This window comes from Malus domestica, chromosome 16 (assembly GCF_042453785.1).
Source record: "Malus domestica chromosome 16, GDT2T_hap1".
Lineage (NCBI taxonomy): Eukaryota > Viridiplantae > Streptophyta > Magnoliopsida > Rosales > Rosaceae > Malus > Malus domestica.
The window spans coordinates 6008426-6025541 of NC_091676.1; the positions used below are offsets into that span (position 1 = coordinate 6008426).

A 17116-nucleotide genomic window follows, 5' to 3' on the forward strand; every position below is an offset into this window, starting at 1 on the left:
TTTTCACTACTTGTATAAAAACATATGATGTATTATCCGTGTTCGCATAACAATTAAAAATTTCTCGTCAAAGTAGCCTTTTGATGCTCAAAGTATTATGTAACATTATCCAAAGTTACTTCAATTGGCTTACTAATTTTGCACTTAACGAAAATCAAGCGCATAATATACTATAAAATATAATTAAAAGATTCTCGGGATCACAAAAAATCCGGCGAGGATCCTCTTTTCTTGGGATGTATGTCAATTCAAGTGTGATTTGAACTCCACACAAAGTGTGTACCAGAAGTAATCATCCACTGTTTTGCTTCCATCCTCCACTGTGAGTTCTATGGCCGCAACTGTTTCACTCTCGTTCTCTTTAGATCCGCAGCAGCACCACCACCACCACCACTGCCATCTCTACCACTTCAGTCCCCGCCAAACTCTTCGCTTCCCTCCGTCAACCTCCTCATCTCTTAGTCTTCCCCCCAAATTCCCACTTTCTTTTTTCCCCAATTCAGACCGTTTCTCCTTCAAGTCTTCCTCCTCCCCATCTCATTCTCCCACTACCACCACCGCTACTGATTCCACTAATACTGATTCCGCTGCTACTACTTCAACAGCTGCGTCATTCCTTGAATACCCACTTCGAACATGTAAGTTTCTGAGCAATGAAGAGCTCGAGCAGCTCAAACTCCTCGAGGGTTTCAGGTATTACCAGGAATTGGAATCTGGGTCGATGTGGGTTCGGGTGATGAGGCCTGAAGAGTTGGACATCACCGTTGGGTTGCTCGCCGAGTCGTTTGCGGAGTCGATGCTTTTGCCTTCTGCGTATGTGTCTGTGCTGGCATACTTGGTCAAGCAGTACTTGTTTGAGAGAATGGAGCTGGTTCCAAACACTGCCACGCTCATCGGGTTTTACAGAAGAAAAAAAGAAGAGGGAAAAGCAGAAGAAGAACAACTGGAAGAAGTAGAAGATGAAGTTGAGCTTTTGGCGGGGACTGTGGAAGTTTGCTTTAACAAAAAGGGGGCCAATGCTTCTCCTCCCACACCAACTCCTCCTAAGAATTCGCCTTATATAAGTAACATGGCCGTGAAAAAGTCGCTTCGGAGGTTCGTTGTTCTTCCCCAATTGAAGCTTTTACTTTATCATTTGTTTGTTTCTTGGGCTTGTTATAACTTCCAATTGGAAAATTTGGGGTCCTTATGTTCTTGTCACAATTGTATTGCATTGCATTTTTGTCGTAATTCGCAGATTGAATCCATTGAGTTTTTGTAATTGTATTGTTTTTTGAACTGACTGATCACAGGACTACTCATCACACAACACTAGTTAAAAAAAACAAACAGCCTTTTCTTTACGGTGTTGCGAATGGGGCTGGATTTAAGATATGGTTTTGTGAATTTCAGGAGGGGCATTGGCTGGCATCTTTTGAAGGCAAGCGAGGAACTAATCTCGCAGATGAGTTCCTCAAGAGAGGTGTACTTGCATTGCAGGATGATTGACACAGCTCCATTCAACATGTATAAAAAAGCAGGATACGACATTGTAAAGACGGATAACATTTTGGTTATGTTGCTGTTGCAGAGGCGCAAGCACTTAATGTGCAAGAAAATTCCAGTCTTAAACAGCTTTTCGGAATCAGATACGTCATGTTCTGAAGAGGAATCAACACCATGAATGTATATATGTGAACATCATAATATGTGTCTCTGAGGTACACATGCAGTTACTGCCACAATCTTGTTTTGTAGATTGTACCGATAAATCATCATGCAGATAAATCTCATACCCTTGTTCCTTAAATCCAATTTTGTCCAGGATAGATGATTAGAGGCCTTGAGGTTGTGAAGATTATCCAGCTCGGTTGACGTCTTTGTAGAATGCTTGATCCTATGTGCCGATTGCTTGCATTTTATAATGTGTATGGTAGAGTCCTGGCCTGCTGCAGGTAATCTCATCAGGCATGTCTATTTCTTGTATGTCATATGTAGTCCTAGACTCCTAACCTTAATGCAAACATATAGTTCAATGACCATATCCACTCTAGTTTTGGTACATGTGAGTTAGAAATTGTACATACGTAATCCTGAAGTGCAATAAAAGTTCTAGAATTTGCTCCAAATAATCCCTCCCTCCCTCCCTCCCTCCATTTTCTTTTCTAGCTTTGGCGTCTGTTGCTTCAGTAATGTGCTTTTTTTCTTCTTGAAGAATTTGAGTAAATAGATTAAGAAACGATAGAGATGCATGAAATTGTAATATGCTTCTCTCTGCCTTGTGACTCTGTAAACTCATACGGAAAACATATATAAAGTACAAATTACATATACTCTGAGTTTAACAGTATATAATTTACAATCGCAAAGGTTGTAAAGTTTCCAAAATATAGTGATACAAGAAAATGATCCCCTCTTATCTTTGATTTCATTCATTATTAATTTACGTCGTAGACTCCCTTGGTCTTGTACAAGAAAACCAACTTCAGTTTGATCATTTTCGTGATGAATTTCCAGTCTAATATATGTAGTCAATTGCATTCTCTATTTCTCAATCCTTATCAAATTCTCTTCGTGGGTCTTGTTTTTAAGATCATAGGTCACCAAGCTTTGAAGATTCATCAATTCTTTTATTAGAAGAAGTAAAGGATTTCAATTTTGTTGTACATAATCTTCACCCTGCAATTAGAACGTGCGTCTATTGGGAGCCACGGCCACTCCCAAGCTTTTCGCATTTGTATAGATTATCAGCTGGAGCTCTTTTACGCATTCTGCCATGGAAGGTCTCTCACTGCTCTCAGGACGCACACACCGTGATGCCAGGTTTGCAAACATAGCTATAGATTCCATGGTGTATGAACTTCGACCCATCTCAGAATCTATCACCTTGCGTAGTTTCTTCCGATCATTCAATATGTGTCTTACCTGTAACATATGAACTTTGGTCATGTTTAACGACTTAATGTACTTAACCAGAGTAGGATTAGGAGTGAGAAAAGATTTCCTACCTGTAGCACAAGGTTTTGATCATTTGGTCCCAAGGTAATGTCAACGGCTAGACGCCCAGTCAGAAGTTCAAGAAGAACCACTCCAAATGCATAAACATCACTTTGTAAAGTGAGTTTTCCGGTCTGTTTCCAAATACACCTCTTATTGTATAAGTGTAGCATTGTTTTTTTTCTATGAATAATATGATCAAAAATATCTTACGAGCATTCATTTGTGAGTTAAATGCATAAAAGTGAAAATTACAGGAAGCAGCATGCATCACAAGCATATAAACGTGGAGCTTATGAAATTTCTGGAGAAAATCCGTCTTTGTGTCAATCTATGTTGTCTCTGTTCGCCTATTTTTACAGTACTGAACACAGAGAAGTTGCAGAATGCATGAAACTTAATAGATTATATTTGTTTGAGAAACAAAAATTTAAATGCAGCCATATGGAGTGTTCAAAGATGCATACCGATGTATACTCGGGATCAAAATAGCCGAATGTTCCGAGCACTCTAGCAGTCGCTTGTATTTCCTGGCCCTCCGGCATCATCGTGGCAAGTCCAAAATCCGATATCTACATGAAATCGTGATTAAATTTCAGCTCCATATGTTCTGTTCAAAGTTCAAAAGCAACCTGACGCAAAATTTCAAATCAAGTAAACTTGTTTTTACCTTTGCTTCAAAGTTGTCGCTTAAAAGAATATTGGTGGATTTGAAATCTCTGTGAACGATAGGAATCCCTACAGCAGAACTAGAATGCAGATATGCTAGTCCCCTTGCTGCTCCAAGTGCCATCTTGAGCCGTCGAGGCCAATCCATTTTCGCTTCCCCAATCGCTGTCATACGATTAAAGATTGTTCCGAAGATTAGCAAACTGATTAATTATTCACATGTTAATTGAGCATATATAGGCATTCCTAGTTGAAAATCCAACCGTTTAAGTGATCTTGTAGGTTCCCTTTCTGCATATATTCATACACCAGAAATCGTTGCTTCCCGTCAGCACAATAGCCGATCAAAGAAACCAAATTTGGGTGTTCAAGTCTGCTCAAGATATCTACTTCTACCCGAAATTCTCGTTCTCCCTCGGCTGCTTTAAAAGGTGGCAGCTCCATTTTTTTTATCGCTACAACCTTTACATTCCAAAACAGAGTGCATATTAGTGTGTGCATGGAAATCTGAGTTCTTCAAAATTCCAGAAACTAATTACTAAAGAAATATACCTCTCCCGACCGCAAATTTCCCCGGTATACACGCCCAAACCCTCCTTTTCCGAGCAAATTTTCCTCACTGAAGGAACATGATGCCTCTTCCATTTCTTTGAGTGTGAAAATTGCTGAACCATGGTGGTGTCTTTTGGTGGGTTGGGGGGTTTGATCCTCGAGCTGCCAGTACTCCACCGGTTTATAAATCCCTGAAAGGTGATCACACGTAAATCATAACGAAAAGTTGGCAGCAAACACTTTGCAAACAAAGCTGCAGGGAAAGAGAAGAACAATAAGAAGAAATAACGTACAAGGGTCTGTAAGGTAATGGGACTTCGATCGCCGGCACTTGCTCCAGGCCGAAACCAGACCAAAAGGCATAATGGTTCTTAAGTTTGATCCAGTTTTGTTCTCAGCATTGAGGATTGAAATGCATGGGAGGGTAGAAAACGAAGTCGAAATTTTCCTAGTTTGAAAAATACAGAAGAATAAAAGAAAAATTATATTATGAAAATTGGGTCGAGAGTGTACGTATAGAGCAACTGAAGTTGGATTAGGAGAGGAGAGTACTCAACAAATCATCCGCCAATAACCCTAAACGGTAGCTCTCACTGCATAAACAAGTAAAAAAACAACAAATTGTATCCCACTAAGTGAGGTCAGGTGTACCTACAATGCGGTCACTGCGCTCAGTTTTGTGCTAAATTTTCCTTTAGCTCCACCTCCAAGTACCGTGTCAGTTCTTAGTATTTATTTCCAAGTCTTCATAGGTCTTCATCTACCTGTTTTGCCTTCAACCTTTGCCTCATAATCGCATTTTTAATTGGAGCATCTATATGTCTTCAGTTCACATGTTATACCACCTTAACCGATTTTCATTCATCTTATCTTTAATTGCGGTCACTTCTATTGTATCTCGGATATCTCGTTCTTAATTATATTTTTTCTCTTGTGTCTACACAAACAAGTACTCAAAGAAAAAGAAAAAAAAAAGAGAAAGGAGAAGTTGGTATTGCTTTTTGTTTGCCTAACATTGGATGATGAGGAAGGTGTTTGACAAGGAAATTGAAGCTACTGCAACACCTTTTTTGTTACATTTTTACAATTTTCTCAACCAAAAAAAAAAACAAACAAACAAACAAAAAAAAGGGTTTGCAGTTGAGAGGGTGCTTTCATATGTTTGTCTCATCATTTTTTTATTGTTTGATTTGTTACTATTTTCTATTATTTTGAAAATTTGAAATGGACAATGTAATGAGATTATGAGATGCTCAGAATTAATGCAATTTTTGTCACATTCAACACCCAAATGGGACCCAAAAAGTTTAGTATTCCTATTTTTGGTTACTCAAGTATTTATACTTTTTTCTTCTTCTTCTAGTTGTGTGAAAATGAGGTCGGAGTCAATGAGTAAATAATGCGTAACGTATATTTGACACATCAAAAGTAGCTTAAGTTTAAAATTAATATTTAATATTTTGATAAGGGTAATGTTAGGGAGAAAAAATTTTTAAATAAAATTTGCAAACAAAATAATGTGTCATCAATAGAAAATAAACACGTTAATCAACGCTTAGTAACAATTCAATCATCAACAATCATATCATTTGATTTACAAATTTAATTTAAAAATGCTAGAAAGATCAAATTATTCAATTGAAAAATGATAAACACAAAGCAATTAATATTAACTTTCATGTGTCCTCACGCATAATCATTTCACCTACTCTCAATTAAAGCACGCACAACATTCTCTATGATTCATTTGAACACAGTCACCATAATGGTTGTGCGATTGTGCGCTGTCCAGCAAACTCGCCTCTAACTTAGGTGAGTCGCCCTTCTCTATTAATATCATCTGTACAACGAGTAAATAATTTTGAAAATTTGTAGGAAATGATTGAGTTATAAATTTAACCGTTGAACGGATCAAAATATATCAAATATTTATAGTGTATTTATTAAATAATAAATATTAACCGATCGAATATTAATGATCCATCGTATAAACATTGACACATATCAATTAAATATTATTGTTTTATCGATCAAATATTCCTTTAACATCTTATCATATAGTATAAAAAATTGGCAAAGATCAATTTTGTAGCTAGGTTTTACAACTTTTTATTTTTTAAAGTCATTTTTAACCGAAAGAGCTAAAGATAGCCCCGTCTAGAATTATAATCTTATAAGAAATTATATCTTAGTGACAATGTAGGCCATATTTATACATCATCTCCAACCGCATGGGCTAAAAATAGCCTCTTAATAATTTATTAGTTTTAAGTTTAATTTTAAAAATTATTAATTATTTAATTTGGCCATAATTCTAGAACAAAAACACCAGTTAAAGTAATGGATAATGCTGGGGAGACTACATATGTTGACAAAATTTTGTAAACTAAATGACATGGAAGTTGATGATTGAATTATTACTTAAACATTTATAAACGTGCTCATTTATATTGGTTACACATAATTTAATTTACAAATTTTGTCTACAAAGTTAGTCTCTATAGCTTTACTCTATACTAATTGTGCGGCGTTCTCCCATGTCGTGCATGATGCGTGTGAATGGTATCAATTTTGGTTGCGTTTGTTATGGAGTTAATAAAGTGGCAGTTGAGCTAATTCCTACTGAATTTAAGACCTCCGGAGCACTCAAACTAGTATATATATGCATGCCTAATTCTCAGAAATCTCAACCAATTCTCTAAGCGATTAGTCAATTTCCTCTGATTCTATATAGTACACTCTTGTTCTAGCTCAAGCTACCACATTTTACATAACAATGGCTACATTTGATGGAAAGCTTGAGGTTGAAGTTGAGGTGAAGTCTCCTGCACAAAAGTTTTGGGAAGCCCTTAGGGACTCCACCACTGTCTTCCCCAAGGCATTCCCTCAGGACTACAAAAGCATCGATGTCCTCGAAGGCGATGGCAAAGCTGTCGGATCCGTTCGCCTTATTACATATGCTGACGGTACGTTCATGCAGAATGTTCTTACTAGACTTATGTTATACTTAAATTTACAAATTCACGTCTGACAGTCTCAGACAAATTTACAGTTTGACAAAAGAACATTTTCTTATAAATAACGCATTTCCTTGCACGTAGATTCTGCACTTGTGAAAGTATCAAAGGAGACGATCGATGCAGTGGATGAAGTCGGAAAGGCGGTTGCTTATAAGGTGATCGACGGAGATCTGCTCAAGTACTACAAGAGCTTCAAGTGCGTCCTAACCGTGACTCCCAAGGGAGACGGGAGCTTGGTGAAATGGTCGTCGGTGTTTGAGAAAGCACACGAACAGGTTCCCGAACCAAGCATCATCAAGGATTTTGCTGTCAAGAACTTCCAGGAGCTTGATGCCTATGTTCTGGCTAATTAATTAATTACAAGCTTAATGAAGCTGGCTTTGGAGATCATTGGAGTTTTCCCTTAATATTTAATGGCCGAATAAATAAGATGAGTCGAAGTTGTATGGATGCTAATGCACAAAGCTGGTTTTATCTGAACCCTAATTTGTAAGCAGCTTGTGCAACTTATAATATTTAAGGTTTTGATCTTTTACTTTTATATGCCAGTAATGTATTCAGTGTTCGTGTTCCCCTACAGTTTGCTTGCCGTTATGATGATCATGATGTGCATAATTGTTTTGTGACCCGATGATTTTAGGATTTTCGCACGACGATTATGATGTGCATTATTGTTTTGTGAACCTACGATTTGGAAAGAGATCCACCAAGGTTACCGGATCAAGTGATCCAGGCCTTTAAAATTTTATTCCTCAATGGTAAAAAATTATTATAGCTTTTAAGGGATTACAACAAGTGGGCCGTTAGATGAAATTTTAAAGGTCTGGATCACTTGATCCAATGACTTTGGTGAAAGGGATCCGGAGAGGATCTCTTTCCTTGATGATTTTAGGTTTTTTGCACGTACAAATGTACTTATAAGAAGAAAAGGAAATATATATCGTAGGTCACACAAATATATGATAAGAATAACATTTTTGTTAAAGATAAATTTACAAAAGACAGATGGAGTTGCGTCATTGGACCCAATAATCAATTCCCTAGTGAGAGCCGACCAACCTCCTTGGAGGCTTGGATCACATTTATTGGCGAAAAATAATAAAACAAAAGTAAACCTCAAAGTTGATAAAGTTGTTGTAAAGGATTTCATACGTGCAATTATTCATCCGAAATTCTGTGTTTAATTTTTTATTTTTTTTAATAAAGAACAGAAATAAAGTAATGTGATCTTCATTAATTACGTGAGAAACTGAAATAGAAATAAAAATGGCATATCATTGTGACAAGAGGAAAATTAAAGTACCACGAGATATTATTTTTTGTGTCTATCTCTTTTCTTAGGTGTAAGTTTTTTGTCTTAAAATATAAGAGCATTTGTATTCTTTTTTTTTTTTTTTAGAGTACTAGGAATTGCATTCTAGGGCATAGATGCCAAGAGTTTACAAGAAAGGCCTACCAAGAGGCAAACAACAAATGTCAAAGTTTTAATTGATTGTTGATGTGACCAATTATATATAGATGTTAAATCTTATTTATTTTCAATGGACATGTCAAATATTTAGTTTATTAATATATTGGCCTCATAGTTACATTAAATAAAAAATAATTAAAATTGATTTTAGTTTGCATTCTATTGGTGTCAATGTGACTCATGCATTAAAAAATTAAATTAAAAACTTTTTTTTTTTTTGATCAAAGAAATTAAAGGCATTTGACTCTATATTTGTTTGTTGTATAAAGGACAACTAGAAAATAATGATCAAATGACTCAAATATGACATAAAAAGAGAACAAGATGATGTCTTTAATCCTAAATAAGTATTTGACACCTTTTTAAGAAATGGCCTAAAGGAGGCATGTTGTTATCCTAATTGGAGGACGGGGAGATTTGGATCAATCGTCAGTCAACATGTTGCGCTGTGGTCGTGTTGTTTTTATGGGTACTTCTACTCTGGGTTATTGCGTGGGACTTTGGGTCTCACATCGTTTGCCGTCATCATAACATCTAATAATACAAAACCTGTCAAATCACTAATAACAAGCTACTTCTATAATTTAACTACATAATCTTGTATGGATAATATTTGCGTTGCCTTTATAGGGAATGAACATATCTTACAATTTGTAAATAGTGCATTTTTATTGTATAAATGATATAATCTGAATTATTTGTATTCTTAATCTTCATTTGAATATCATTTTAAAAAAAATTGTTCGAATAAGAGATTGTTAAGTCATCCAAATAAACTAAATCATGGAGGATTCATCATGAATATGTTATTAGTACTTACACCGTCAATTTGTTACACACACGCGCACACATACATTTCATATGAATATGTTATTAGTACTTACACCGTCGATTTTGCTAACTACATTGAAATGTTTGGGAATTGAAGAGAAAATCAAGAAGAAAGATGAAGAAAATGATAAACACAAAGATCTTAGAGAGAGAATTTAGAGAGAGAAATATGACTTGTATTAACTAAAAGAATGAATATTACACACTTTGTTTTTATACTAGTAAGCCTAATAACTCTAACCAAATACTAACAAACTTGCTAACTATATTTCTAACTGTATTGCTGATTTGTACCCTTAATACTCCCCCTAAATCTCAACTAAGGAAACCCAGTTTAAGATTGGAAGAACATCTGCAATCACTACTATGAAACCAAAAAACAGAACACAGAGTTGAACAATTTGCAATCTTGCAATCACTTGAAACTTCAAAAGCTATTTTTTGATGGAATCACTTTTTAGTTGGGCATCAGATCCATCGACAGCTCATGCTTATGTTCATTTCCAGGCCACTAAGACTTAAAATCAACATCACCATTTTCGATTGGACGGCTAAGATCAAATGCACCGCTGATGTTGGATAAACTGATGCTTCAGCACTCTGGACTCTTCTGCACCTGTCTCGGTATCTTTGCCGAAATGAACTTTCTTGTGGCCACCCAACGCTTGGCCTGTTGGGAACATCCTCAATAACTTTTTCTGTCTTCTCTTCTCCTACTGGATTATCATTGCATTTAGGCTTGGCAAGCTTGCAACTGTACTTCATCTCCGAAAACTTGTTAATTGGAATTTTATCTTCATAATCCTCAACATTTACCACATAAGTGGTGCTGGTTGATTTGTGAACTCTTTAGTGGCTTCCAAGTGCCTGATACGTGCCGAAAACCTTGTTGCAAAGCCTGCACTTATGCTCTCTTTTCTTCAGGGAATCAACAAAAACTTCAGATTCAGTAGCATATAACTTGGAACAGACTCCTCATCCAGTCTCGCCCTCTTATATCCTACACCCTTGAAGAACCTATCTTCCATTTCGACATTCTTTTCCTCATCATTCGCAAACCCAGAATCATTTTCGCTAAATTCAAAAACTTTCTTCTCAACAGAGACATTCTTACAATCAGAAATGCAATAAACCAATTTCACAGTATCATCACAAACAGAAACACCGCCCTTATTTCCCATGATCCAATTCTTTAAGCCTGGTGATTGAACCTCTAAAACTTGAATAAGTAATCTTATACCTCAATTTTTTCGATCTTTTCATGAACTAAGCTGCATACATCCAAAAGGCAGAAGCTTCAATCAAAGAACATCCTCTTATAAAGTTGTAACACACCCACATGCTGGTTATCACAATTTCTTGCGGGATTACCCTTCGTGGGATTTACCGTCAACAACATCATTTAACATTGACTTTGGCCTTTAAAACAGAAAATTAACAAACAATAGTGTGGCATCGGCCTTAACTATAGTACCATGAGATCGCCCTTTGTGAATTTTACCAAAAAATTACTCTTAACAATGACATCGGCCTTCACAATTTCAACAACAAAAAAATCAATATCTATGTAGAATTACCCTTCGTGGGATTTACCGTTAACAACTTCTTCAAACTTCATCATATAACCGAACTTACAATAGATACATGCTAACAACTGAGCTAGTTAGACTCGACATTGTAGACTGTAATAAGGAAAATACTACACAATTAGCTCCTGAACAATCTACCATTCATCAGTTAACACAATCTATGCTTCAGCAGCATCCACAGTTAGTTCTCAGGGGTCCCCAACAAGCAAACAAGAATGCCTTATCATTACAGAGTGGGGTTAATATGGCACATGCAATTGATTCCCTTCATTTGAGTTCTGGTATACTTTAACACCAGTATATAAGACAAGATCAAGAATAGCAAATGCATCAGAATCTACTCAACATACAATTTCAGCAGCAAGAGATTACAATAGTAAGTGAAGCAGGTGCAGTCACAGCACCAAGCCAAATATCCCAAATATCACAAACACTGATCTTGAAGCAATGGCCAATCTTGAATCCAAATATCCCAAATATCACACTAATATCCCAGAAAGGACTCACAAGAAAGATGAACAAAAAAAGTGTAGCATTTTCTTACTGAAACATTTAATCAAACAGATTATGTGCATTGTGAAAACCAGAAATCAAGAACTTGATAAGAACTTCAATCTTGACCCAAGAACGCTGAGAGAGAGAACCAGAAGTCTCTTATCGATCTAAGAATCCATGGCAAAGTTAGAACCTGTGGATGCAAATTTTCTCCTCCTCGATCTTGGACGATTTTGCACCTACAAAACAACTAGCACCTTAGGTTAAGGCCAAAAACCTCACACGCCCACGATGAATGGGGGGGGCTTTGGCTGAAGAACCTCCGATGCCAAAGTTAGAATTTTAGAGAGAAATAGTGTTTAGAGTATTTGGGATTTTTTGCAAGACGTTTGGAATGAGTGTTTGGTGAAAATGGGTCCCTATTTATAGGACTAGGTTGGTCCACTTTTCAAAGGAAGTGGCCGGCCACTTTGTCCATTTTTTGGTGAATTTGTGGTTTAATTAGCCACTTTATTGGCTAATAAAATATGATAGAAATAAATGGGGGGTTATCAAATTGAATGATTTGCTTTATTTGGGTAATAAAGTGGGAAAAGATAGGGAAGGTAGAAAGCTAAGGGGATGGCCGGCCATGTAGTGTTTTTAGGGTTGAATTGGATGTATTTTGTGGTTATTTGGATATAATGGATGGTTTAATTGACAATTAATGGGTTAATTAGGCAATAAACCCATCAATTAGCCAATTAACATAATTTTAAAAGGAATGTGTTTGGGAATTACCTTGTAGAAAGGATTTGATGAGATGGACTTTGAATTGTTACCTATTTTGGGCACTTCTGTCTTGGTTGAAAGAGGGTTGCCCGCTGCTTGCGCGTAGGAACCTCGTTGTACTGCAAGGGTATTTTTGTCCTTTTTGTCCAAAAATCCACGTGTCGCCTTGTGAATATTTTTGGCTCCACAAATGCCCCCACACTTGTTGGGCTGCTCGCAGAAAAGGGCAACATGTGTAGAGATCTTCTTGCTTTAGGAAACTTAGGACTGCTTCCTATTTTGATGTAGATTCTTTCTTTAATTGGAAATTAGATCCTTCTAGGAAGGGAAAATAAACTTCTCTCAAAGCCTATTTAAGTCCACCTTAAGTGGGTTATTAAATCAACTTTGGAGAGCAATTTAGTCTACCCCACAAGAGAGAGAAAGTTAGAGGATATTTGTTTCCCCTCCTCTAGCAATCTTCTACATCTTGCCCGTGCAAAGGACCGTCTTTCGTTGATTTCTTCGTCTTCTCCGTGCCGCACCGATGTAAGAAAAAATTAATTTTTCTTGCCTTCTTCTCGGATAGTGCTATTGCGAGACAATCGTCGGGGTGGTGCGGCACGTCGGCTGGCAAGGGCCAGGAGTTGGCTCGGCATAGGCCAATGAGATGTCGTGGCAGGGACCACTGCTTGGACAACTTGGCTTGGCTTGAGTTAAGGGCAGTTTGTGCGGCTGGGGTCGCGGATTGTGGCGCTGGGGCGCAGTGCTAGGCGAGCCGCATAGCTCATATCATTTGGGCTTTTGGACCTGACTCGGGCCAAGCTGGCGATTGAGAGAAATGAGGAGATTGTGGGTCTCATGGGCTACTGAAATGTTGGGCATGCAGGCTTCCTGCCTGCTGGAATGCTGGGTTGAGCTCCCCTGCTGAGTACCATGAATGTCGTTGGCTGCTTAGTCTTCTTTGCTGAGAGAAATGTGGGCTGTTTCCGAAAGAGGAGGTAAAGAGGATCAAAGCGGATGCATTGGCTCGTCTGATCGCTGTCATGAAGCTTACTATGAATGAAGATGGAAAGAAGAGATCTTCCCCGTCTGCTCATGAGATGCCAGTTAAGAAAAAACTGAAGACTTCTTCCGCTGCTCATGAGGGTCCGCCTGCTACCGAGGGTATGTGATTGACATGACTTCTTCCAATGGGAAGAAAAATAAGGTTGCTAGATCTGAGCATGTGGCGTTTTCCATGTTGAGAATGGCTAGTACAATTGTTGATAAAATTACTCAGCGTAAAGGTTTTATCATGCCCCCAGTGCCGAAGTCTGTACCAGGACGTTCGTTGGGAGCCATGTCTGGTTCACCTTTGTAGAAACTTGCTATTATGAAGAGTGGTAAAGTGGACTTTGCTGCTAAAGTGGCGCCAAAGCCTACTCTCTTTGCTGCTTATGCTGAGAATGGAGTAGATGAGCTTCTCTATTTCTCCGGAAGACTTGTTTGCTTTTACTTTTAAGGCTTCTATTGGTGAAGTAGTTGGAGAAGTTAGTGCCCAGGCTGGGGCAGCCGGGGGTGAAGCGCTAGATGATGCCGCTGCTAAGAGCGTTACAACTGTTGAAGGTGTGGCGACCGAGTAGTCGTGGGATGTCCAAGCTGCTGTAGTGTAGTATTCTAGGTAGCCTTCAGGATTTTCTTTGTTTTTCCTTGTAGCTCTTGTTTTGCTTGAACTCCTTCGGCCTTTGCTATTTGTTTATAAATATGTTTTCCTTCGTTTTTCTTCATCTTCGCTTATTTTGCTCATGCCCTAACCTTTAGACTTGATAGACCAGTGGCAGGCATGCTACTTTTTATAAGCAGACAAGCTCGCGTAGCCTATACAGCCGTATGTGTTGGTGTAGAACTTTGCAAAGTTGTTAGCCATAGGGTTGGCAGCCGGATGCCTTACTTACAGAAGTAGACAAGTCCGCGTAACCACTAGGCTGTTAACCTTGAATTTCTTCAATTCCGTAGGTTGCGTAGCAAGTATCACAACACTTTAGGACTTGGTGTAGGTTGTTCCGCGCTTGGCAGAGGTGAAGCTTATCGACTACGTAGCATGTCGGCAGTGGATAAAACTTCGTATATGCGCGCTAGCTTGTTTAACCTTTTCACAAAAATGTGCGGTTGTATAAGTCTAGCGCGACTTTACTGCTCGAAGGGCAAGCCGTAGGCAGTCTTCCGGAATCCGTAGGCTACCTTAGTGCACTCGGTAGCAGCTTTAAGGTTCCAGGGCAGCCGTCTATAGGGCGTACTGCGTAATGTGCCCCCTCCGTCTCTAGGGCCCGGTTCCCCACGGATTAGGCCAAGAGACCCAAAATCCTTCAGTTAGCTAAGCCTTGAAAAAGACCATTGTGGCTACTTCTAGGAATCCTGGTGCAAGCCATCGTGCATCTAGTTATACTAGGCCAGCCAGGCTCATCCACGTCTGGATATTCGGAGTGTAAAGTTTATCCTCCCGTCTTGGAGAGCTGACCCATATGGGTGTCGGGGAATTGGTTTACCCTCTTGCACTGGAGAGCATGGTTGGTCCCTCGGGGGGTGCAATTCCTGCGATGAGTCCCTAAGAAGGGCGCAATCTTCTTTTGAAGTGCAGGAATGATAAGTTGTTGTAAGCATGCAACCGAGCCAAGTTGTGATTACTTCTGAATTTCTCATTGAAAAATGAGTGAAACGAACGAGAACTTAACTGTAAGGTAGGAACTGCATAACAACTAGATAGTCCTCAGCTTGTGAGGTGGTGCCCGTCGAGTTGTTTGAGTCTTCAGGCTTTGATGTAGCGGGAGGTCACACATGGTACTTCCTCAGATTGTAGGCGTTCCACTGCTTTTCGATCTTTTTGTCGTTTCATGGTGGCGAAGGTGTAATTACTCTTGCCGCCTACTCTGTTGATCTTGTACCGGCCTTCCCAGATGAGATCCATCTTTTTGGAGTCATCTCCGCGGGCAGTGATGAAGGCTTTTCTTAGGAGTAGATCTCCGGGCTAAAACTGCCGAATCTTAGCTCTTTTGTTGTAGCTGGAGAAGAGCTGCTGCTGGTAGGCTGCAATGCGGGTATTTGTATGCTCGCGTTTCTCCTCTGCCAGATCTTGTGGCTATCTTCTCACTGTTCTGCTCAATGCTTGGTAGTAGAGCGGTGATACTTGGCTTGATGACATTGGGATGAATGATTGCTTCTTAGCCAAATGCCAAAGAGAAATGAGTCTCACCAGTTGCTCGTCTTTTGGTGGTGCGATATGCCCATAGACATCCGGGGAGTTTGTCTGGCCATTTTCCCTTCTTGTTGGTGAAGGATTTCTTGAGGCAGTTGAGGATCATCTTTTTGGATGTTTCGGCCCGCCTATTGCCTTGAGGATATCTCGGCGTGGACATATGCTGCTTTATGCCATATTTTTGGAAGAACTTCACCAAATCTTTGCCCACGAATTGCGGGCCGTCGTTGGTGACGATGGATTAAGGGATGCCAAATCAGTAAATGATGTTCCTCCATATGAAGCGCTCTATGTCCGTCTGAATCGTTGTCGTCATGGGCTCTACTTCTACCTATTTGGTGAAGTAGTCAGTTGCCACGATCATCATGCCTTTGCCCCTAGTAGTCTGGTTGGTGATTAGTTGGGAATAAGAATGAATTGAAAGCTTTTTCACCGCCAAGTCTTTTTTCATTCGAAGGCCTGCTAGAAGAGCTTCGTATTCTGCTTCGTTGTTAGATGCTTTGAAACTTAGAGTGATCGCCTGCTCGAGCATTGAACCGTTTGGGGTGATAAGAACCACGGCTGCTCGCGAGCCTTTGTAGTTGGATGCGCCGTTGACATGCAAATGCCAGAAATCTCCATTGAGGGAGTAGGTGCGGCTAAAGTATGCTCGACTGCCTTCGGGGTGTCATCAGGCTGCTCTGTTGCGTTGTCAAGGCTAGGCATGAAGGCTCGGCAGGGAGCCGTGGAGCTAGGGCCATGTTACATGTAGCAGGAGATGCTTAACTTTCGATATTGGGCCACTCTAGAGCTGAATAATGGAGTAAGGGTCGGCTATGGCCGTGTGACGCACGGCAGAAGGTAGTGCTCAACTGCCGGTACATGTTGCTCTTATGTAGAATCTTCTGGGACGACGAGGACAAAACTTGCTTCTAAGTGTTCCTTCCAATGTTCTTCTGCCCTTGGCGTGTCTTTTAAGCTGAGTTGTTGTGTTCGTCAGAAAGCTTTGCATCCACTAAGGTCTACTTATTTATCGTCGCACGTCTGGATTCAGCAGAATGGTGCATCATGATGATAACTGCGTGCGTTTGAAGGTAAAACTTGAGCTTTTATGTTACAACAACTATTGCCAAAGTTAGCTTTTGAATTTCTGATAACATCAATAAGAGCTTTTAAACTGTGGAATACAACTAATAGCATCGAGGAGAGCTTTTAAATTATGGAATATAGGTAGTCGGGCCCCCAGCTCTTCTCGTATGATGGTAGAGCTTATTTCTGCTTCAGATGTGACTACTCGTCTAGTCAGATTTTGAATCTCCTTCAGAGTAGTGGGGAACTTCATATTCAAGATCGTCGAACTTCGTCCCAAAGTGCATGCTTCTCCGCCAGAGCGAAAGAGTCTGCCAGAGTTAGATATTCTTTCATTATCAGTTTTCCGAATAGTGGGTGGTCCGCTGGAAGTCTTTTTTGGAAGGCTGCTCTAGCTATCGAGTCGTTACATTCGACTATTTTTACCTTCTCTGTTTTGAACCTCCTCACATAGTCTCGA

At 39.2% G+C, this 17116-nt stretch overlaps 3 protein-coding genes across 7 annotated transcripts; 2 read left to right on the top strand and 1 right to left on the bottom strand.

The window, feature by feature from the left end:
* The first annotated feature begins 174 nt into the window (after nucleotides 1-174).
* On the top strand, nucleotides 175-3194 carry LOC103402986 (GCN5-related N-acetyltransferase 5, chloroplastic). 5 transcript variants are annotated; one of them, XR_524125.4, is made up of 4 exons: nucleotides 175-1095; nucleotides 1393-1700; nucleotides 1805-1934; nucleotides 2572-3194. XR_524125.4 is itself a non-coding variant. In XM_029096283.2 (3 exons), exons 1-2 carry the CDS (start codon nucleotides 332-334, stop codon nucleotides 1661-1663), a joined length of 1035 nt encoding a protein of 344 aa, XP_028952116.2. In that variant the 5' UTR covers nucleotides 175-331; the 3' UTR covers nucleotides 1664-1700; nucleotides 1805-2111. The 5 variants fall into 5 exon arrangements, 2 of the variants coding, with proteins under 2 accessions (XP_028952116.2, XP_017178940.3); XR_011577007.1 differs by having other exon boundaries at nucleotides 2579-3194; XR_011577008.1 differs by having other exon boundaries at nucleotides 183-1095; nucleotides 1810-1934.
* Nucleotides 2589-4769, bottom strand: LOC103402985 (probable serine/threonine-protein kinase PBL28). Its single transcript, XM_008341777.4, has 7 exons — nucleotides 4491-4769; nucleotides 4198-4388; nucleotides 3909-4107; nucleotides 3647-3810; nucleotides 3444-3548; nucleotides 2988-3110; nucleotides 2589-2904 (listed from the first exon to the last, which is right to left on the bottom strand). Exons 1-7 carry the CDS (start codon nucleotides 4558-4560, stop codon nucleotides 2665-2667), a joined length of 1092 nt encoding a protein of 363 aa, XP_008339999.3. The 5' UTR covers nucleotides 4561-4769; the 3' UTR covers nucleotides 2589-2664.
* Nucleotides 4770-6791: 2022 nt separating this feature from the next.
* On the top strand, nucleotides 6792-7796 carry LOC103402987 (MLP-like protein 423). The gene is made up of 2 exons (XM_008341779.4): nucleotides 6792-7163; nucleotides 7299-7796. The coding sequence occupies exons 1-2, from the start codon at nucleotides 6974-6976 to the stop codon at nucleotides 7568-7570; spliced, it is 462 nt and encodes a 153-aa protein (XP_008340001.1). The 5' UTR covers nucleotides 6792-6973; the 3' UTR covers nucleotides 7571-7796.
* Nucleotides 7797-17116: the final 9320 nt, after the last annotated feature.

Bases quoted from the DNA above. Each gene is read 5' to 3' on its own strand.
- LOC103402986 (XM_029096283.2), top strand. From the start codon at position 332: ATGGCCGCAACTGTTTCACTCTCGTTCTCTTTAGATCCGCAGCAGCAC. The intron at 1,096-1,392 runs GTTCGTTGTTCT...TGTGAATTTCAG, and splicing joins GTGAAAAAGTCGCTTCGGAG to GAGGGGCATTGGCTGGCATC.
- LOC103402985 (XM_008341777.4), bottom strand. From the start codon at position 4,560: ATGCCTTTTGGTCTGGTTTCGGCCTGGAGCAAGTGCCGGCGATCGAAG. The intron at 4,389-4,490 runs GTACGTTATTTC...ATCACCTTTCAG, and splicing joins CCATTACCTTACAGACCCTT to GGATTTATAAACCGGTGGAG. The intron at 3,811-3,908 runs GTTGGATTTTCA...ATCGTATGACAG, and splicing joins CCTACAAGATCACTTAAACG to CGATTGGGGAAGCGAAAATG.
- LOC103402987 (XM_008341779.4), top strand. From the start codon at position 6,974: ATGGCTACATTTGATGGAAAGCTTGAGGTTGAAGTTGAGGTGAAGTCT. The intron at 7,164-7,298 runs GTACGTTCATGC...CCTTGCACGTAG, and splicing joins CCTTATTACATATGCTGACG to ATTCTGCACTTGTGAAAGTA.